General features: G+C 41.5%; 1 protein-coding gene across 2 annotated transcripts in view; it reads right to left on the reverse strand.

Annotated features, from left to right (window-relative positions):
• The window catches only part of dscama (Down syndrome cell adhesion molecule a), a 112,664-nt gene that overhangs the window by 9,124 nt on the left and 83,704 nt on the right, over window positions 1-19,836 (reverse strand). For both annotated transcript variants that reach the window (XM_080867543.1, XM_080867542.1), the window contains exons 10-20: window positions 19,286-19,405; window positions 17,525-17,704; window positions 7,883-8,079; window positions 7,315-7,411; window positions 7,082-7,210; window positions 6,721-6,888; window positions 6,115-6,185; window positions 4,654-4,897; window positions 4,225-4,371; window positions 1,063-1,218; window positions 534-667 (exon numbers count right to left, since the gene is read on the reverse strand). In XM_080867543.1, coding sequence (XP_080723669.1) covers window positions 534-667; window positions 1,063-1,218; window positions 4,225-4,371; window positions 4,654-4,897; window positions 6,115-6,185; window positions 6,721-6,888; window positions 7,082-7,210; window positions 7,315-7,411; window positions 7,883-8,079; window positions 17,525-17,704; window positions 19,286-19,405 — 1,643 coding nt within the window. The remainder of the gene's footprint in view (window positions 1-533; window positions 668-1,062; window positions 1,219-4,224; window positions 4,372-4,653; window positions 4,898-6,114; window positions 6,186-6,720; window positions 6,889-7,081; window positions 7,211-7,314; window positions 7,412-7,882; window positions 8,080-17,524; window positions 17,705-19,285; window positions 19,406-19,836) is intronic.

Consider the following 19,836-nt stretch of genomic DNA (forward strand, 5'->3'; position numbering starts at 1 on the left):
AACTATACTGGCCAGAGTTCACATTTATTCACTATCTGTGATTTTTTTTGTACACCTCTGCAAATGTTATAGTTGTTTAGGTGCTACAAATATTTGTGTTTCACATGTTCATGCCTTGTGTGTACACACATCTTTAGGACACATCACATATTTACAGTTTCTTGTGTGATAAATGCTTCAAATAGTAATAAATAAATGGTTCTAAATGTCCTGATATGCAGGGCTATGAAAACTTAGGGTGCTGTAGCATTATGCTGAGCAGGTGTAAAGCTCTTTAAAGCTAAAGAAACCCACACAATTACTAATTATTTCTGTTTTTTTGTAAACTTTTGTTTTTACTTTACTTTTACTGTAATTATTAAACAAACATAAGTCATCTTTGCTTCAAGCCGAAGCTCCAGGTTCCTGGTTATCTTCCTGGTTAGCTAGCTCTAAAACCGGAACTTGAATTAAAAAACGAACAAACAATGTTGCAACAATGTGTAACAGTGTAACATTGTCTTTTTGAATGATACTTTGTTGATGTGCTTTACCGTGGGGTGTGGGTTGGAGCAGAAAACGGTGTATTTCCTGATGATGCCGTTCACTTTGAGAGGAGGAAGCCAGGACACGAACACCATTGAGTTGGATGCAGCTGCTGCCTTTACCCCCGCCGGAGGACCGGGAACTGAAAGCATGAGATAATTTAGTTGATATACTCCGTACATTAAGCTAATATTAATACTTGAAAGATTTTTATGGCTCTTTTTACACTGATTATACAGCTAGATAACAGATGGCCACATAACATATTCTCTCTGCTGCATGCGAGACTTACTGCTCTCTACTTAATAAGTATATTTAGGATCCTGCCTCATTTTTATCCCAGTAAAATACTGTTGGTCTAGAAAAACTGACATTTAGTGTAAAGAGGGGAGATATTGTAATTCCTTGAGGCAGTGAGTCAAATTCACTTTAGCACAGATCTTAGCATAACCTGACCATGAAACAACCTCTATGACAGAAGCTCGCTACAACCTGACAGCTGCCTTTTTATTTGGAGAGGTGACTTAATCGGCCTACCGTCCTCCTTGGTGCGGGTGTAAATCTGTTCACTGCGGACACCATCACCAGCTCTGGTGAAGGCCAGCACCTGGATGCTGTAGTTGGTATATTTCTCCAATCCATCCAGCTCCAGTGAGGGCTTAGAGGTTGTCACGTTCCTGATCTCTCCGAGCTCTGGCCAACAGAAAACAGAAGAAGATGAGTTTGGAGAATAGTGAATAAATCAGCGTGGTGTCTACACATCTCTGTTCACTTCTGACATGTTAAACTGTTTATGTTTGACTGGATCAACTGGAAAAAATGAGACTGAGAATACGGTAACTGCACATATAATGTCTGTGTAGGCTCTCACTCATCCAGGTCATGGTAATCTAAGGACCTTGGAGACATCTTCAGGAAACTTAAAAGTCTTTCTTTGTTAACCTAAACAGTTATATGTTTAGGTTCTGAACTTGTTTAAATTCAGATTTATCCTCTAAACACACTGACAGCAGTATTAAATCGGGCTTCAGTATATGTAAGAATATTCTGGTTCCTGAATAATTTTTGTGGAAAACAAAAATCCCCATAATGTCTCCTGTTGTAAATAATCCCGTTATGTGACAGGTTGCCACTGGTCCAAACATGTGACTACTAAAATATAGAGGCTCAAATACATAAAAGTAATATCAGGCCTAAGCGAGCACAGCCTGAGATGATTTCATATTCAGTCACAAAATTTAAACAAGTCTGGATCCAAGCGTACATGGTTCCCTCAGCTCTTAACTTCTGGATTATCAACACCTCAATGTGTCTGTATTCCTTCACCACAATGTGTTCTCGTCCACAGTTCTAGTTTTTCATTTCACTCCAGAGATCTATAACGGACCCCCAGCTACTGCTCTTCTCCTCATTAAGGAGGAGAGCGTTTAAAACACTTGAAAAACACAATAGGATGTACAGGTTAACCAAGACTATGGTTGTCTGTGTCTGGCCCACAGTCTTCATATCCAGGAACAAAAATTTAAAAAAAAAAATTTAAAATCAAAAATTATGTTTGCATCAAACTGGAACCACATCCTGATAAAGAAAAGTGACAATAATCAGAGGCCCGTATTTTTCTGGTGCCTGCAACTGCGAGATAACTGCAGCTCTTCCGTGACTTTAATTGATTCGAACGGTGGATTAATTGTTTTTCCGAGCCAAAAGGATATTTGCAGATGGTGTGATGACTTGCTGCTGTTCATTGTTTGACATAATTGCTGAAGATAATAGTTTTTGGCTGTTTAGGCTGTTGGTCAGACAAAAGAAGCAATTTGAATATGTTACATTCTAATTTTTTAACTGTTTTGCTGACATTATGGAGAAAAAATAGACTGAATAAGCAGGAAAATCACTGGCAGAGTATTCAAAAATTCAGTTCTGTTGTCTTTTAGAGTTTAGATACTTTGATTTCTCTTACTCAACAGAAGTATTTACAAAAAAACAAAAACAAAAACAAATGAACAAAGTCATAACATCCAGTTTGTTCTTGTCCTACAAACTGCAACACCGGCACAGCCTGCACCGCTGCAGGTTCTATAACTCCCTCTGCTGGTCAATGAGATTATTCCATCATCCTGATGTACTACACTTGTCTGGCACTGAGTGCAATAAACAGCTCAATATATTAATTGTTAGGCTGCAGTATATATAAAAAATTAAAAACACAAATATTTACAAATAATAGCATTTTAATGTAGCTTTGAGAATACATTCACTGTTACCATGCAAACTAGCCATGGCTGTCAAGTCTTGAGCGTTCATGTTCTGTAGGCAGGCCAATGTGATGTGACAGTGCAAGGGGCAAAGGTAATCATGCTGTCACAAGCAATCTGGCTGACACTGCCATGCTATGCTGTCCGCCTTCCATCAGCATACAGCCTGTTGGCCAGCAGTGAAGGTTATGCCATGCCTTAAAAATCCATCTGAGTATCTACACTAAAAGCTACTTGTTTCTAATGACCAAGAAAAAGTCACACGCAGTAACGCTTTGAGCCGGCATGTCAGGATGGTAACTTAGAGCACTGCTTAACCTTAGCAATTCTATAAATCTTTTTACACGTGCACATATTTACAGTAATAGCCTCAGAAGTGATGGCCTGCCATTGGCATCAACAATATCTTGCCCAAGGACATCTCAGAATACTAGGACCACTAAGTCTGCTGTAATTGGGCAACACGCTCCAAAACCACAGTGAAGCTGTCAGAGTGTCCTTGGATGTGGACTGGTCAAGTAAAACTATTTGGTCTAGGCTCAGTGTGGGGATCTAAATGTAAGAAAACAGCGGGCCTCATTCACCGACACAAACAAATCAAATGTTTTATGCACAAATCTTAGCTTCATCCCTATTTTTTTTATCTGTTTGTAGCTACTAACAAATTAGAACATCAGTCCACAAGAATGCAGGAATTACAGCAGATGGTTGTCCTTCCTGCTAAGAGGGAGTTTTTCCTTCCCCACTACTACCGAGTGCTTGCTCATAGAGGTTGTTAGAGGTGCTTAGAGGTGACTGAACAAAGCTGAATTGAATTGAAATAAACAATAAAGACCGTGGTTGGATAAAATAATAGAAATACAAATCTTTAGCATATTAAAATGTTAAATGGAAACATATTAAATGAACAGATGTATTAAATAATTATAAAACGGATGCCCCTTCATCCTTGTTGGATGTTATGACTTTGACCTACATTTCTTGACATTTCTTTATCCACTGACTGCACTTGTGCTAACAGATCAGGTGATCCTTGTCCAGGGAACGCAGCTCTCTCTGACTTGTGGCTTGATCTGGCTCTTAGCTCACACACTGATCCTTCAGACATGCTAGCAGGCTAGGTGTGCCCCCTGCACAGGTGCATCGGACAGGGTTATCCACCTCTGCTCTGATTGGAAGCAGACTCATAGTAGTGCAGATCACACCAACCTGTGTGTGTATATGTTTTCATGAAAGAAATGCTATCAGGAATAGTTTATAATTATACTCTATTTGAGGAGGAAGTGCAGATTTCTGGAGACTGAGATGCATTTTTGTAAAATGCATGTTAATCTAAACTCAGGTTTGCATGCTCTCGTGTGTGTGTGTGTGTGTGTGTGTGTGTGTGTGTGTGTGTGTGTGTGTGTGTGTGTGTGTGTGTGTGTGTGTGTGTGTGCGCGTGTACCTCCATCAGGCAGGTTGGCCCAGTAGATAACCCTGAATCCCAGCAAGTTGCCATTCAGAGCTTCTTTAGGAGGCGTCAGCCAGGATAGTGAAATGACCTCTGGGGAAGTCGCAACGGCCTGGACGTTCTCTGGGGGACGACTGGGCACTGAGTAGAAAAAACCCAGAGTATAAAAACAAACACTGACAACACACGTAATACCCAGTGATCTCCACTAGGTTGTGTTACATCCTCACAAATAGCTGCAACATTAAACCACGCTACCTGGCTCCTTCACAGCTGTGTTTGTAATGCGATACTCCAAATGTATTCGTGCTGTATTTAGATCAAGGGTTTTGTCTCATTTTCTGCGTACAACATTTCTCATTCATTAAAATGTTGATGTGAAACTGCAAATAATAAGAATAGTTTTATTTCCTCCCCTCTTACCGTCCTCCAGTGTGGTAGCAGCCACCTCGGTGGAAGACGGCCCCGTCCCAGCGCTGTTACTGGCTTGCACCACGACTCCATACTGGGTGAACTTCTTCAGATTATCCAACACCAGGCTTTCTGCATTGTCCCCTGTGGTCTCCACGCTGATCACACTGAACTGGTAGTTTCCTCCTGAGCTGTACTCCCTGTAGCCTACCTGGTAGCCTTTGATGGCCCCATTTTGGAGGTGCTTTTTGGGCGGCTGGCAGAAAAATGACAACACTCATTAGAGATTTTCTGGCTGAATTAAATATACACTGTGCTAACGAGGGAGTGCTAGCACACACACAGATAATTTGTCAGTTAATCAGATTTTTTCCACTCATGCTCCTATCATGTGTTGTTCACATCTGGGAATGAAATCCATCTTGTTTGTAACACCCAACCTACCAAAACACAATCAAAAATGCATTAAGGGCGTATTTAGGTCTGAATGGTCAGTACGGGCAGGAAACAAGAAGGTGTAACGATACATGACACCAAGTAGGTGATGCATCCAAATGCATTCCTCATTCTGCTGAAGGAAAAGAAAATGTTGTAATGCTGCAAATGATTTATATTCAAATCATTCTGTTTGTCTTTCTTAATCATTTACTGGGAGAACTGAAGCACCAGCACAAACCTTTTCTTTTTGCTGGTTGAGAGAAAATGTGCACTTTTTTACCATTTAAAGCAGCGGTCTCCAACCATTTTTGCGCCACGGACCAGTTTATGCCCGACAATATTTTCACGGACTGGCCTTTAAGGTGTCGCGGATAAATACAACAAAATAAAACTAGTACCGGTACCGAAAAAAAGAAGATTTATTCATAACACACGTGAAAAGACCCAGGAAAACCGAGTTAACGATAAAAACGCTAACAAAATAACGCTGAAAACCGATTAAAAACCCTGAAAACTATACATTTCACACCTGAGCCTCAACTCTCGCGGCCCGGTACCAAACGACTCACGCACCGGTACCAGTCCGAGGCCCGGGGGTTGGGGACCGCTGATTTAAAGCGTAGCAGTGTGCCATTTGTGAAAGCATGACGTGGATGCATGAATTGAATTGCTTTGAAATACAACAATGCAAGCTTTAAACAAGACCACATGTTATTGCACATTGCAAATTAATGGATTCCCCGACTTTCAACTAAGCAGATGAGAGATGCAAATATTGTAACTTCTTCTGAAAAAGCAGAGTAATAAAATATCCTACAGCAAACTGGTTCAAATCCTCAAAGTAAAATAAAGAAACACCTGAGCTGAGCTACTCTGCTCGCTGCTGAGCTAATCCACAGGAGCAGCAGGTTAAATGCTTATGGACACAGTGGAGAGAACAGCACTGGATTTGGAGATAAATCTGTATCAATATGTATACAGCTAAAGACTGCACACATTCAGTCTATGGTAACACACAGGATCAGCTGAACTCACCCTCCATGTGACTCGGATGCTCTGGGAGGAGAGGGCTTCCAGCTGCACATCCTGAGGTGGACCATCAGGAGCTGAGATCATGTCAACGACATAAACGTCTGATTAAAGTGTGCACATCGAACCAACTGAATGAGTGAGGCTGTGGATAAATATATGGAGCTTGTATATGTAGGTGGCTGCTGAGGGTGAGGGGAGGCTGCCAGAGTGGGGAGCACTGGGGGGGGGGGTAATTTCCCTCCTGCTTTTCTCTATTGACCAGAGTGTGACATTTACTACCGAGGCTGCTAATTGAAAAGTTTTGCTTTTAGTGCAGGGTCAGCGTGTGTTCAATAATGCATCAGAGCCAATGGGCTGATGTCACCGGGCTGTTAATGAAGTGACACAGTTGGCTCTTCACCTCCTTTTGCCTCCTGTCTCTAATTCGTTGGTCACACTCTGATTGTTGTCTTTCATCGTGCGTTTTTGCTACACCGAGTTTTGTCTTACTGTACATTATTCACAGTCCTGAAAATCAGATAATTGCGTGCTTGCATTATTTAGTTCTGCAGAGAAAAACAGCACAGAATGCATTTGGCTTTGTGAGGGATTCAATCTCTTAATTCTCACCTGCTTCATCAGTGGTGATGGTGAGCTCATTGCTGGCCTCACTCTTCCCAATCAGGTTCTTGGCAAACATGCGGATGTTGTAGGTGGACGAAGGATGAAGGTCGATGATGGTGGCCTGGTTGAGCTGAGGGGAGACATCTTTGGTCTTCTGTGCAGTATCCCAGGAGGCTGAGGGGGAAAGGCCAAGTTTTATTGGTGGGCCTGAACTCAAGAGGTCAAATCAGGCTAAGTGCATTAAATTATAGCTTTGAGATTAAATGAATGCACTGATAATTCACGTCTCTCTACTGGCTTAGCTGTTTTCCAGATTGGTATTACACCAGTATGTTGTAATTATGGACTCAAATGAGCTTCACTGTACCTGATTTATTCTTGCTCTCAATATCAAAGCCTGTTATTGGACTGTTGCCATCGAACCCCATCGTCCAACGCAGTGCGATGGTTCTGTCTTTCACTTCTCTGATCTCCACTTCTGGGGGGTCCGGGGGCTCTACAAGGCCCAAAGTTAACTCAGTGTTACTGGAGGATGCATTATTGTGAGGCTTAAAAGGATCTATGGCTTTATTTGAGCATTTCAGTCTGGTGAAGTTATACCTTGTACCGTGAGCTGTATGATTCCTCTGTCTTCACCAAAAGAGTTAATGGCATGGCAGGAGAAGAAGCCGGAGTCCTCCCTCACTGTGGGCATGATCTAGTGGATGCAGAGGAACGACAGGACGTGAATAATGAATGGGTGTAGAATAATACATCTAATGGATGCCTTTTGGTCCATTAGTATTGCCGAAGCAACAAAGTGAGAATAATTGTTGTATCTTTTTATTTTGGGATGTTGCCTCAGCGTAAGGATCTTGGCAGGATGTGAAACATCATTTAGAAAATTGTTTCCCATCGTTTTTGGCTTTTGAATGTTTGTGGCCTTGAATGTAAATGTAAAAATACAATATTCCCTTTGTTCTTATGTCTGTAATGATGTGACGATGCTACAGATTCATCCCAGCACATCCCCATAGATGGCAAACATACAGTATCCATCCTTAAATACAGTCTAACAATTAGATTAGGTTTAAATCTAATTTAACTCACATGGAAACTGCGCCAAATATTAAACCATCATCATACACCAACAAAATATAATCTAAGACTGACCACTTCAGCCTCCTACCTGCAGGGTGGAGATGACTTCATCGCCCACCTCCTTGACAGAAACCACGTAACGGCTGGTCTCAGGGTTGATGATGCGTTCCTCCTTTTCCCAGCGCACCATGATGGGTTTCTCACCGTGGGCCGTGCAGCTCATCTTCTTTTCTTCGCCCTGCGTGGCCAATGTGGTGTTGGGGTAGGACGTGATCATAGCGGGGACTGGTGTGAAGACAAAGTGGAGAGAAAAAGATTTTGTTCGTTTCATTTCACAGGTGACATCGGTACTCTGTAAACACCAGCTGTTGTTCAAAGGAACAACAACTTTTAATTAAGATATTGATATTTTGTATTGACAAGATATTGTTGTGGTATCAGTATTGATATAAATATGTAGGCATATAAGATCTACTGATGCCCGTCTGTTGTATCAATTTTCGAATAAATGTTCAAATGTAGTGTGAGAAAGAGCTTTAAACCAGTATGTGCTTATATATATATATATATAATATATATATATATATATATATATATATAAAAAACACCCAGCACGCCCCTGCGGGCGGTTTATCCTTCAAGCTCGGGTCCTCTACCAGAGGCCTGGGAGCTTGAGGGATATATATATATATATATATATATATATATATATATATATATATATATATATATATATATATATATATATATATATATATGCAGTTTAAAAAATGATCAGACCACATGCCATAAAAAACAAGAAAAAAATAAAGGAAATAACTGTATTTTTGCATGTTTATAAAGAAAAAATAACAATGTGCTTTAGTAGTTCTTTACATTTTTTATATTTGAGTATTTCAATATTCCATATTTCAGTTGAAGACCTTGGGCATTCTAGTGGAAACATAAATCATAAAAAAACTGTGTTGGTAATTACAATTTATACAACAATAATGATAAAAAGGTTTCAAAATCTGGACTTAAATTCCACTGTGATGCGTCGGCGTGACCTTAAACAGGCTGTTCATGCTTGAAAGCTCAAGAGAAGAGAAAGAACGCAAGAAGAGTGAAACATGTATTTAGTATGTTCAATAGTGTCACGTGTCTGCAGGCTGCATGTTTTCTTAGGTAAGTATGTTGGTGCCACCCATGTCATTTTTGAGCTTGTTTTGAGTTGTGGACTTTTTTCCTTCCTTGTTTTTCTGGGGTAAGAGCTCAGCTACGTTTTGGTTTTGTCTTTTTGTGGGGGGGTTTTTGGCACAACCTAACTGTCCCTTTCTCCCCAACATTTGTTTTATGAATTTGGGTCATTGCTTTTGTGAGAAAGCTGCCATTAAACTTGTCTCAGCGTATAACACTTGTACTGGGTTTCTGGAGTTGTTGTGTTGTTGTTACGCCCTCGAGGAGGCGCAACAATAGTGATATCTGTACTTTCTGCTAGTCCTCATCCCTTCACCTCTGCCTCTTTAAGCAAGCGATTACTTGGGAACTAATTGCTCTTATAGCTCCTTTTAACACTGTAAGCCTAAAATACCTAAAACCCATTCAGAGTAAACTGACACTATGATTTCATTATATTCAATGTAATATTATATCTATCAGAAAGATGTTCCTCAGTTAAAGATGCACTATGTAGTAAAAAAAGCATAAACAATCAAATAACACAGTTAACAGGCAGGCCTATGATTGGCTGGAAGGTGAGGAGCAGCTGATGACTCTGCTGTCCTAAACATAAACATCATGAAATAAAAATGAACGAATTCCTTTTCTGGAACTTCTTACAGAGCAAACGTTGTTTTTTTAGTTTTGCAAAAATGTTTAGTATTCATTTTGTAAATTTTATATTAAAATACGATAAAAGCTGAAAGCAAAAATAAATAAATAGAAAAAAACACGAAGCTTCACGTGTGTTTTGTTGAAACAGCAGATATAAAACCTGTAATGTTGTGTTGATGGCAGCGCACAGCTCTGGCGTGCATCGTAGGGTACTAAGTGGTACAGTTATGCTCTAACAACACTCTGAAGACACCACACTAAATGTACACTAACGACATACTGTACATGGCTCATTACACCCACAGCAGAGTGTATAACAACCTTCCACTCCCAGATGCTCTCACACATAAACACACCTCTGCCTGCGCATGCACGCCAACACGTGTGCTCGCTCTCATTTTGCGTCCCCCCCCCCCATACACACACACACAAAGCGTTACTCTGCTGATCTGATGGGACGTGTCAGGCAAGAGGTTGCGAACATTTAAGCCTCATCTCTTATTCACTCTGCCGCCATTTGAGGCTCGGCTCTGGAAAAGAACGCTGATTTATTTTGCATGACAAGTATGAATTTTTTGTGAGACACATTTGGAAAAGTGAGGGGAAATAAATAACCGCTCCGGCTTTATGTAAACGTTATCGTTTGAGAGCAAAGCTACTTTCATTTCGCCATGTAAGTGGCTCCGAGGTGGCACGGGGCCGTGTTGTTGACACTCCTGGCACAGTGGGATACTACGCTAGGCGACAAAAAGGAAGGGCAACGAAGAGACTGAGAAGGCTCGGCTCATCAGGTGTGGAGAATACCTGTGTACTGTAAACTTTAAGATATTTTAGTATCTGGCATTTTGTAAAGAAACATTGAAACTACGCTCATCACAAGAGCATCATTATACAGTTGTGTAGACGTTTACGTTCACTCATCATGGGCAGGACTGTAACAGTAATTTGGGGCTTTTAACAATGTCTTCTGGGTGCTCAACTTTAAATTTTTTTTGGATTTCCACTAATCAAAAATGAGACATTCAGGCTCAAATATATACATACACCACTAATATATGATTAAGTGTCCCTTAGCAAGTTCGACCAGATGGTTTTGGTAGCCATCAACGAGCCGCTGGTATGATTCTGGTCGTATATTTGACCGGCAGCAGAATTGGTAGAGTTTACTTATAATGTTTTCCTGACATGGATCCAGCTTTTAAACACTAGAAAGTTCACTACAGAAGGCTGCATTCTGTTCCATTAACTGTCAAGACTATGTACTTCAATAATGTTGCGGTTCAAGCTCTGGGGAGCCAATCCATGACTATCAGTCTTTCATCGTGTGATGTTCTATCCAGGTTTGCTTTTATTGCATTGACAGTGTGTTTGGATCCATGCTGAAAAATGAAATTGTTACTTCCCAGATCGTATTGCATGGTGGATAAAAATCTGATGGTACTTTTCTGCATTTATAATTTCATCAGTTTTGATAAGATCTCCAACATGAATCGAAAGACCTTCAGTCAGAAAGCCGGGGGAACTATCGCTCGAGAGCACTTTACAAAAATGCCAAAAAGTTTTGGATCATTGGAAGCAAGGTAAAAAAAAAAAACCACGAGAAGCAGCTCAGGTTTTTGTACACAAACTATCGCTGTGCCCTTTACAGGTTTTTTTTCTTTTGTAGTTCCAATTTACAAATGTTTCCTAAATGCCTCAGTAGCAGTTCCTGTTTTCCAAGCAACAACAGTAACTGATGTGACAGGAAACCAATGAGGAAAAAATTAATGAATGTATATGTAAACCAGTCTTTGTAGAAGCTAAACCTAAAGTTTTTTGATCGAACAAAAAATAATCAGAGCAGCTGCTCCACCTCGGAGAGGCTCACCAGTAGAAACCAGTGCTTTAGTTGGGTACAGCAGACAAAGAAAATTTACATTTATTTGCTGTTTGAAATGCACAGAAAACATTGGATGAAATTTTTGGCAGCCTTTTCAAATTTTTAAATACTGTGGAACAACCCCCCCAAAGGTTCCATTTTTGGGATAATATATTTTTTTATTATTTTTTCCCACATTAATGAAATAGGAAATCCTGATTTGAGATTAAAGACAAAAGCAAACATTTCTTTAAAAGCAGGAGTGCCTCTGCACCATGAAGAGGCCTCTGAGATGAGGCGTATGCAGCTTGTGTCTATGTAAATGTATGTGTATACAACCCTGTGTGTGAGCAGCCCAGCTGCGCCAGCCCCGAGGCTCATTTTATGGCCTCGTAATTGTTGTGTTGATATATTTCTTTAATATCCAGCAGAATTATGGAAACAGAACCAGGGGAAGGAGTGTGGACAGAGGGAGGAAAGAAAAAGAGAATGAGAGGACAGATGGTGGGAAAAGGGTATCTCCTTGTGTCAGAAAGCACCGGCTCCCCGATGCCTAATTCAGCTCTAAACATAACTGGAGGTGTGCGTGCAGATGTCTGGAAAAGATGGATTGTACATATCATTAAACAAAAACAAACACACAATGACATGATGAACTCAAGCACACATAAAGAGCTTAGAGTCATGCACAAACACACACACACAGGAAAACCGCTTACATACTGGTCTCCAGTAGGAACCAGTAAGATGTGACATGTTGCCAAGGAAGGCTGAAGGAAGGCATGAGCATTCGAGAGAGGAAACAGTGGACTGCGTTGTGTATGTTTACTGCACTGCACATTGTGTCTTTTATGTGGAGGTGAGGAGAGCCCTGTTCCTCCACAGCAACCCAGAGGGCAGTGATGATACGCTTAAGCCTGCAGGGGATTGTGGGGGATAGGCTGGCTGCTGATAGGCTACTCCCCTGAGACAAAAGCACCCCACCCCCTCCCTCTCCCCCTTCTCCCAGGCTCCCTTTCACCTGGCCAGGTTACCATGCCAACCAGCATCGGACAGTCTCTCCTCTCCTTGCCTGCCTCCTCTCTCTCTCGCGCTCTCTCCTTCGTCTGTACTCTTAGAAATAGGGCCATTTGTAGTAGCCAGGAATAGAACGCAGACCTGCCATTGATTTCCACGGGAGCATGATGATGATTACACAATCACACCCCGAATGTCGCAATGCAGAAATAAAAGACAACACAAAAAAAGAAAATGTTTCTAATGCCTGTAACTGCTGGTGTTAGCGATGTGGAAAACAGAATTAGCCAAATGGTGGAGTCAGGAGAATAATACTAACATATAATTATGGGTGAATGGCTACGTCGGCGTGGGGCTATTCATATGAGATCAAAGAAAGAAAGCAGTCACACCGTCTCAGAGGATCAATGAGATGTGAGAGGTGGTGAAGCAGGATTACTTTTATTTATTTATTTGTTAATAACAATAAAATGGACACGGACACCAAGCTTCACTTTGTACATCCTGCAAAAAGAAAACTATGCCATCGTTAATGGCTTTTAAGAAAAGTTTGACTGCTGTGTTGGCGCTGCACTTATCAGGGATCACCTCTCATTCACACCGTAATAATTAAAGTGGCACCTCTCCTGTATGGATCCTGGTGTGAATTTCTCTTGGGAGGGTACTGTTTACATCAGTCGTGGTGACGATCCGTTTTTTCCTTGGTATACAGCATCTCTTGTGTGATTGATGTAATAGCTGCTTTTAAAAAGTGAAACCTTTGAATTAACAAGAAGACTTACGGTGAGCCGGCTTCTCCACAAATACAAGCTGTGGATCCCTCCGTGGTGTGAACACTGGGATGCTAGTCTACATTCTACACAGGCAGCCTGGCCAATGTGAGCCAAAGGGCACCCCGGCTCAATGGGGCCACAAGGGCTGACAAGAAAAGACAAGCTGAGATGCATCTAGCTTTATGCCTTGAGGGCACACTGTAAGTGGGCGCTGGGGAAGAGGCAGCCTTGACGTGGGGTATTGCGCTGCGGTGATGACTGGTTCACTGGCTGCCTGCAATGTACTGAAATAATTCCTTTAGCTGCACAATTGGCTTGGACGTGAAGCATGATAGCAAATATAGGCCTGCACACTGGAACAGTGGCTTAGTGCAAGTAGGCTCAATAAACACAATGAGAGTCAAGGGAACTTCTTTGTTTCACAGTCACACTTTTAACTGGTCCAAGGGTTAAACTGGGCTTAATATTTCTCTAAAATTCATTTAGAAAAAAAAAGTGCTGACTACTTTAAATCCAGCAAAGTAGACAACTTACCAGCACTGACTAGTGGAGTGTGCAAAACAAGGCTCATACTTTCTTATACACTGAAAATATACTGCAGTTCTTGCAGTCGACCACTTCTGTTTACCCAGTGAATCCAGCCTGAACCTCCAAGGTCTGTTACAGGTTTGCACTGTGTTGAGAGTAAAAGCAACAGGAAGTGATGCGGTGAGTCCCAAAAGGTATCAAGAGAACTTTCAGAATTACTTGCAGACTTTTTATCCTGTACAAAGCTTCTTTTTTTAAAAAGAAGAATTTATTTCTTCACTGAAAAACAAGTCTTTGTTTAAGATTCATTTCCTGATCAAAGACAGCAGAAAACTAAACTGTTTTGGATTTAGATGAAAGTCTCTTTAAAACCCGGCCCCAAGAGGATTCTGTGCTTGAGACTGCTCCGCGACCATAAGACCATTTAGCACTGCACTCGAGTGACGCTTCATCACTGCGTCTGCAGGCATTATGATGTCTAACAGGCTTGATTGGTTTTAATTGGCCCTGATAAACTGAGTGGCTGTTGACCGCCTCTGATAGCATCTGTTGTGGATTGGTAATGAATTGACTGAATAGCATCTGTTTTGTAGGTAGAGATGCTTGACTGTAAATGACATAAAAATCATTCATTCAAGCCGCCATCTGCAACCAGTTTTCACACAGGACAAAAAGTGATTACTACTCAAATAAGGAAGCCTATGAGAGAAAAACAAACAGAGTGCATGTGCACACACTTGCTCTCCCCCGGCAGAGAGCGCGAGCAGTTTCTGCTGGCTGTTAGTGTAGTGTTGGTGCTCATCCTGCATGATGCATGGTGTATTATGACGAGACATGAGCCTATGCACAGACACTCATAACAATGAAAGTGCCAAGCAAAGACATCACAATAGATGCAATTCATTTCCCAGGCAGTCCACTACAATAGCCTGGTGGAGTGGGATCTATCCCAAGCACTGCATTAGCTGCCTGGCCCATTATTCTTTAGTAATGGCTGCACTGCTCTGCACTGTATCAGTGCCTTTACAGTAAAGTGTGCACACCTTTGTGTGAAATCTCTGTCTTTGTGTGGGCTTATGAGCTTGTTTGCTCACCTGTGTCCCACACGCACACAAAACTGACAGCATCTTCACCATAAATATTTCTATGCTTACATATGTTAAAGCTTCTCATTCAATCTATTGTTTGCCAATGCATCAAGCCACATGTGGACGGCCAATAATAGTGAGTGAAGATCAAGCCGTCTGTCCATCACGTGACTGGTCCAGCATGCGTCAGATTGTGTGCCTCTCAAATTGGCTCCTAAGCCTCTTAAGTGCTTGCCACTGTTCAATTAGTGTAGGCTGGTCTGAATAAACAACATAAAGGCAGCACACGGTGTACAGGACATCACAGATTCAGGCATTACTGTGGTGCACCGTCTCTGTCAAGCACAGAGAGAAACTGTACGGGTTAATGAGCTCATTGTCCACACACAGACACACACGGGATAGAGGATGAGGTGTGGCTCCCTTGGCACGCGGGGAGATTTGGGTTACTGCACAGAAGAGGCACAAATTAGGACAACTACCACAACAACGGGCAGATGCTTCAGGAGCACAGCATGCACCTGAGGGGCTGCAAACATAAAGAAGACAAAGACAAATAATCTGTTAAATAAAAATCCAAATCTTGCAGTGTGTTTGACACGTGTTATAAATAATGTGGTTTATATAAAGAGTTCAAACCAGTGAGATTAGGTTGTGTACTGTGTTAGAAACTCAAAGTTGTAATCCAAATGCAGAGACTAACTAAACGTTTGTTAGTTTCTAACATGTATACCATCTAATCCAACATCCAACGGTTTTTCCATAAAGGTTTTGCCTTTTCACACAGTTTGACAACCTGGAGATATTGGGTTTACGATGCTACAAACCGGTTAGGCTTAGCTTGACAAAGCTTAAGTGAAGTGTAAGCGTAAATGAGAAAGCTACAGTCAACAAATGATTTTTTCTCCTTGTACTTCTCTGGTGTTTCTGGTGGTTATCAATGTCAAATCCACAATATACTAATCATAATGATAATCAGTCTGTAATATTGCTTATACAACTCGATGCTCTTGTAAGATACACACTGGACTAGAGCACGCACTTTGCAAATGATGATCTTATGACGTCCCGAGCTTTGAGAGTTTCAGAAAACCTAAAGGGGAAAGATTATTTAGAAAGTAGCTTGTCAGCTGATGATTTAAGGACATTTGAGAGATAAAGTAAATGGACTGGTTCTTATATAGCGCTTTTCTACTCATCTGAGTACTCAAAGCACTTTACACAACTTGTGCATTCACCCATTCGCACAAGCACATCTTTCTAAGTGCTTCATAGCTAACATTCACACACATTCATACTCCGATGGATGCATCGGAGAGCAATTTGGGGTTAGTATCTTGCCCAAGGATATTTGGCATGTAGACTAGGGGAAGCCAGGAATCAAACCACCAACCTTCTGATCAGTGGATGACCTGCTCTACCGCCTGAGCTACAGCCACCCAATAAAGGAGTTGTGTTCCAGTTAAAGGTTCAGATTTTTACCAAGTTCAAGAACTCTGAGGTCTGAGGAACGTGTGTTAAAAAATAAATTAAAGACACAACACTTCACAGAGGTGTGAGGATTCAAGTATCAATAAGAAAATTCAACCGTGACTCACACTCAAATGGCCTAAGACACCAAACCGCAGCTACACTGAGAGCTGGTGCTTCTGAGCACACTTGTCTATGAGGTGACATGGTGGGCCTCAATCAGACAGAGGGGGTCATAAAGGAGTTGGAGCCTATTTGGCTGTGGCTGGCAGACAGTTAGACACTCAGCAGGGAATACCCTGCTCGGGCTTGATAAGAGCCGTGGTGGCAAAAGCTTTATCTAACAGCAACCAATCAAAATGAGCGCCGAGCCGCAGTAAAGCAGTTGGAGCTCACACATCCACGGACACATCCACAATCACCAGCTAAAGTTAAGTAACTGTACTTTTTGGTAAAACTCACATATACATTATTTCTGAGGTTGTTGTTTTCACCTTGAAGGAAGCTCTTAAAACCATTCCTACCATTTCTGCAGGCTGCTTTCAACATCTCTCTTTCTGAGAAGATGCGCTGGAATAATTTATGCGCTCTCATGGTTTATTAAACAGACTTTCAACCTCAAGAGGGCAGCATTCCTATTAAAAAGTGTATTATCTATACAAGAACACAAACAACTCAGCAAATAGTTAACATTTTCTTCTACTTACTAAACTAAAGACAAGATAGATGACATATAGGACACAGAGATGAGGAGAAAAGACGTGGATAACCTATTCCTTCTTCCAAACTCCCTTGCTGTATTCCACAGCCCTCTTTTCCACATGGCAGCTCTTGCTCGCATGCAGAATTCAGGGATTAATGGAGGGGAGCTAAATCCTTGGCCACACAGCAGATAAATGCTGTACTTTCTCCAAGAGATGTGGTGTAGAGGCTGTGTGCGTTGCTTTCGTGGGATTCGTTCAGGCAGAAAGCACAGCGCAAGCAACCGTGGTGACATCTTTCTGGTGGCCTGACTGACTGTCGAAGTTCAGCTCACTTAACCTTTGTGCTTTAGCTTTAACTTTTTGTTTTAATGCACCAGCAGCTGGTGCATGAAAGAGGAGAGTCAACAGGACAAAAACCAAACATGCCAAATTTACATTCTTTGGCTCTAATAGGTGCTGTCGTCCTGTCAGACTTACTTTTGACGTTGAGGTACATCGACTTGCTCACGTCGGCCCCGACGTCATTGCTGACTCTACACAGGTAGAAACCACTGTCTTCTTCCAGCACGTGCTTGATGAGCAGAGAGCCGTTGACCAACACTTCAATCCGAAAGCCTGAGTTGAGGGGGATGGGTTTAAACTGTGGGACTCCAGCGCCTGTCAGAGAAAATACACGGTTTGTCAATAGTAAACTGCATGAGGCAGTCCAGTTTGCTGTTCGATGCTCCTGCTAAAGTCTCAATGAAAACCTTTACAGATAAAAACATTACATTTTGTGCATTTTATTTATACTACAGAAATAGTAAGGCTTTGTTTTATGGGTTCAAATGAGCTAGTGTTAGTCTAGTACGGTTTGAGTACCACATATCCCACAATTCCTTTTTATAATTAAGCCTATACTGTAAATCTGAAGTTTTCAAAAGAGAAATGGTGGTAAGGGACAATAGTAATGCATTTGTTACACAGTAAAACTGACATTAAAAGAGGAAAGAGTCTTACAAATACTGAGATTGTGCAAACTCAGAATTTTTCATTTATACGTAAGTCCACTAACCCCCACTAGTGGGGTTAATTGGTGAATCTAAATTGCTCGTAGCTGTGAATTTGAGAGACCCATCAAGGGTGTCCCCCTGCCTTCACCCATAGCAGCTGGAACAGCCTCCAGCGCCCCCCAAACGATGGACGGAAAATTAAGCTGGCCATACACTGTGCGATATTTGGAGACGATTTTTCAGTCGTGCGACAGTTTTAGGGATCGGCCCGAGTTTCCAACTTGGACCAACTTTGGCAAGCTCAGCCGAGTCTTTTCGATGTGGCCTCACAACATTATCACAACCACAACAGCCGTGGAAAGAGTTGGATGGACATTGCTGCTCAATCACAGCTGCCTGGTCAGCGTTTCTTCATTAGCAATTTAGCAAAGTTGACGGTGTGTGTGTGTGTGTGTGTGTGTCTGAGTGAGTGAAAGACAGAGAGCGAGAGCGAGAGACAGATTTTGTGTTATAAGCTTCATGTTATGGATGCACAGTGTGAGCACTCAGGTCGCATCAGAGCATCGGGCCGTATCGTGTGAGAGCCTGCATCGTGACCTATGAACTTCTAACCTCTGCGATTCAATTGTACTGTTTGAGCAGGAGCTGAAAAACGCGACTGAAAAAGTCGCACAGTGTTTGCCCAGCTTTAGTCCAATGGAAGAGGAATAAAAAACAAGTCATTGTTATTTTATGTGTTTATGTTATGAAAACCTTCAGAGATCTCAAACCATTAAACACACGTCTTCTTGCTCTGCAGCTGCCAGTTTAACTGAAAGAATTAAAAACTCTAATTATGCATTTTTTTTATCTTATATCTCATATCTCAAACTTTGCTGTTGTGTCCAGCTGGGCTGAGAAATGTTACACGTGAAGTACCACAGTTACATAATTTCACACCCACTTCCTCGTTACAGAGAAACAGAAAACTATTCCTTGAAACGCAGGTTTGACTTGAGGGTTTTTATGCATTCATCCTCATGGCTGTGGACATCGTATTAGGTGTGCTGGCAACAGAGGATAAGCTTGCTGTAGGTAAAATAAATAAATAATTAATAAATAACAGTATTTTTCAATGCAGCAACTCTTCTCAACTCAAGAGAATGATTTTAAAAGTGTTTGAAAACATGTAAAACATCCAACACTTGCAACAAACCTCAGGGAGACGGCTGTGTAATCAACGTGTGTGTAAACTGTGCAGGTTTACCTTTAGAGTATTCCCACTGGATCGTAGGAACAGGATAGCCTTCAGCTGAGCAGTTTAGTATCACTGCTTTCCCGTAGATGCCATCCTGGTCTTTAGGTTGCACCACAAATTTGGGAGGAACTGCAAGTGAAGAAACCTTACTGTGAGATCTTTACATCTAAAATGTCACAGGAACATTTCAGTTCAGAATGGGGAAAAAGACCAAGTGAAAGTACAGTGTGGTCCGCAAACATCCGCTTCCTTAAACTCCTGAGAAGTGCAGCCACCCCTCATTTCTTTACATTTTCCAGGAAAATGGGAAATAGGAACAGTGATTTATTGAAACGTGTAAACATACATAAATGCAAAAAAGTTTATACAATTCTCACAAGGTTTAGAATTACTAAAGGGCTAAAGCAGGAATGTCAAACTCATTTTATATTGTGGGCCACATACAGCCACACAAACCTGCCCAGAGGGCCACTTCTGGCTGAAGACATTCTGAACTCTTGTGGGTTTCTTTAAGCAGTCTTCTGGGAAAGTTCTCCCGGCTTCTTGAAGGACATTCATCG

Source organism: Rhamphochromis sp. 'chilingali' (genome assembly GCF_963969265.1).
Source record: "Rhamphochromis sp. 'chilingali' genome assembly, chromosome: 19".
Taxonomy (NCBI): domain Eukaryota; kingdom Metazoa; phylum Chordata; class Actinopteri; order Cichliformes; family Cichlidae; genus Rhamphochromis; species Rhamphochromis sp. 'chilingali'.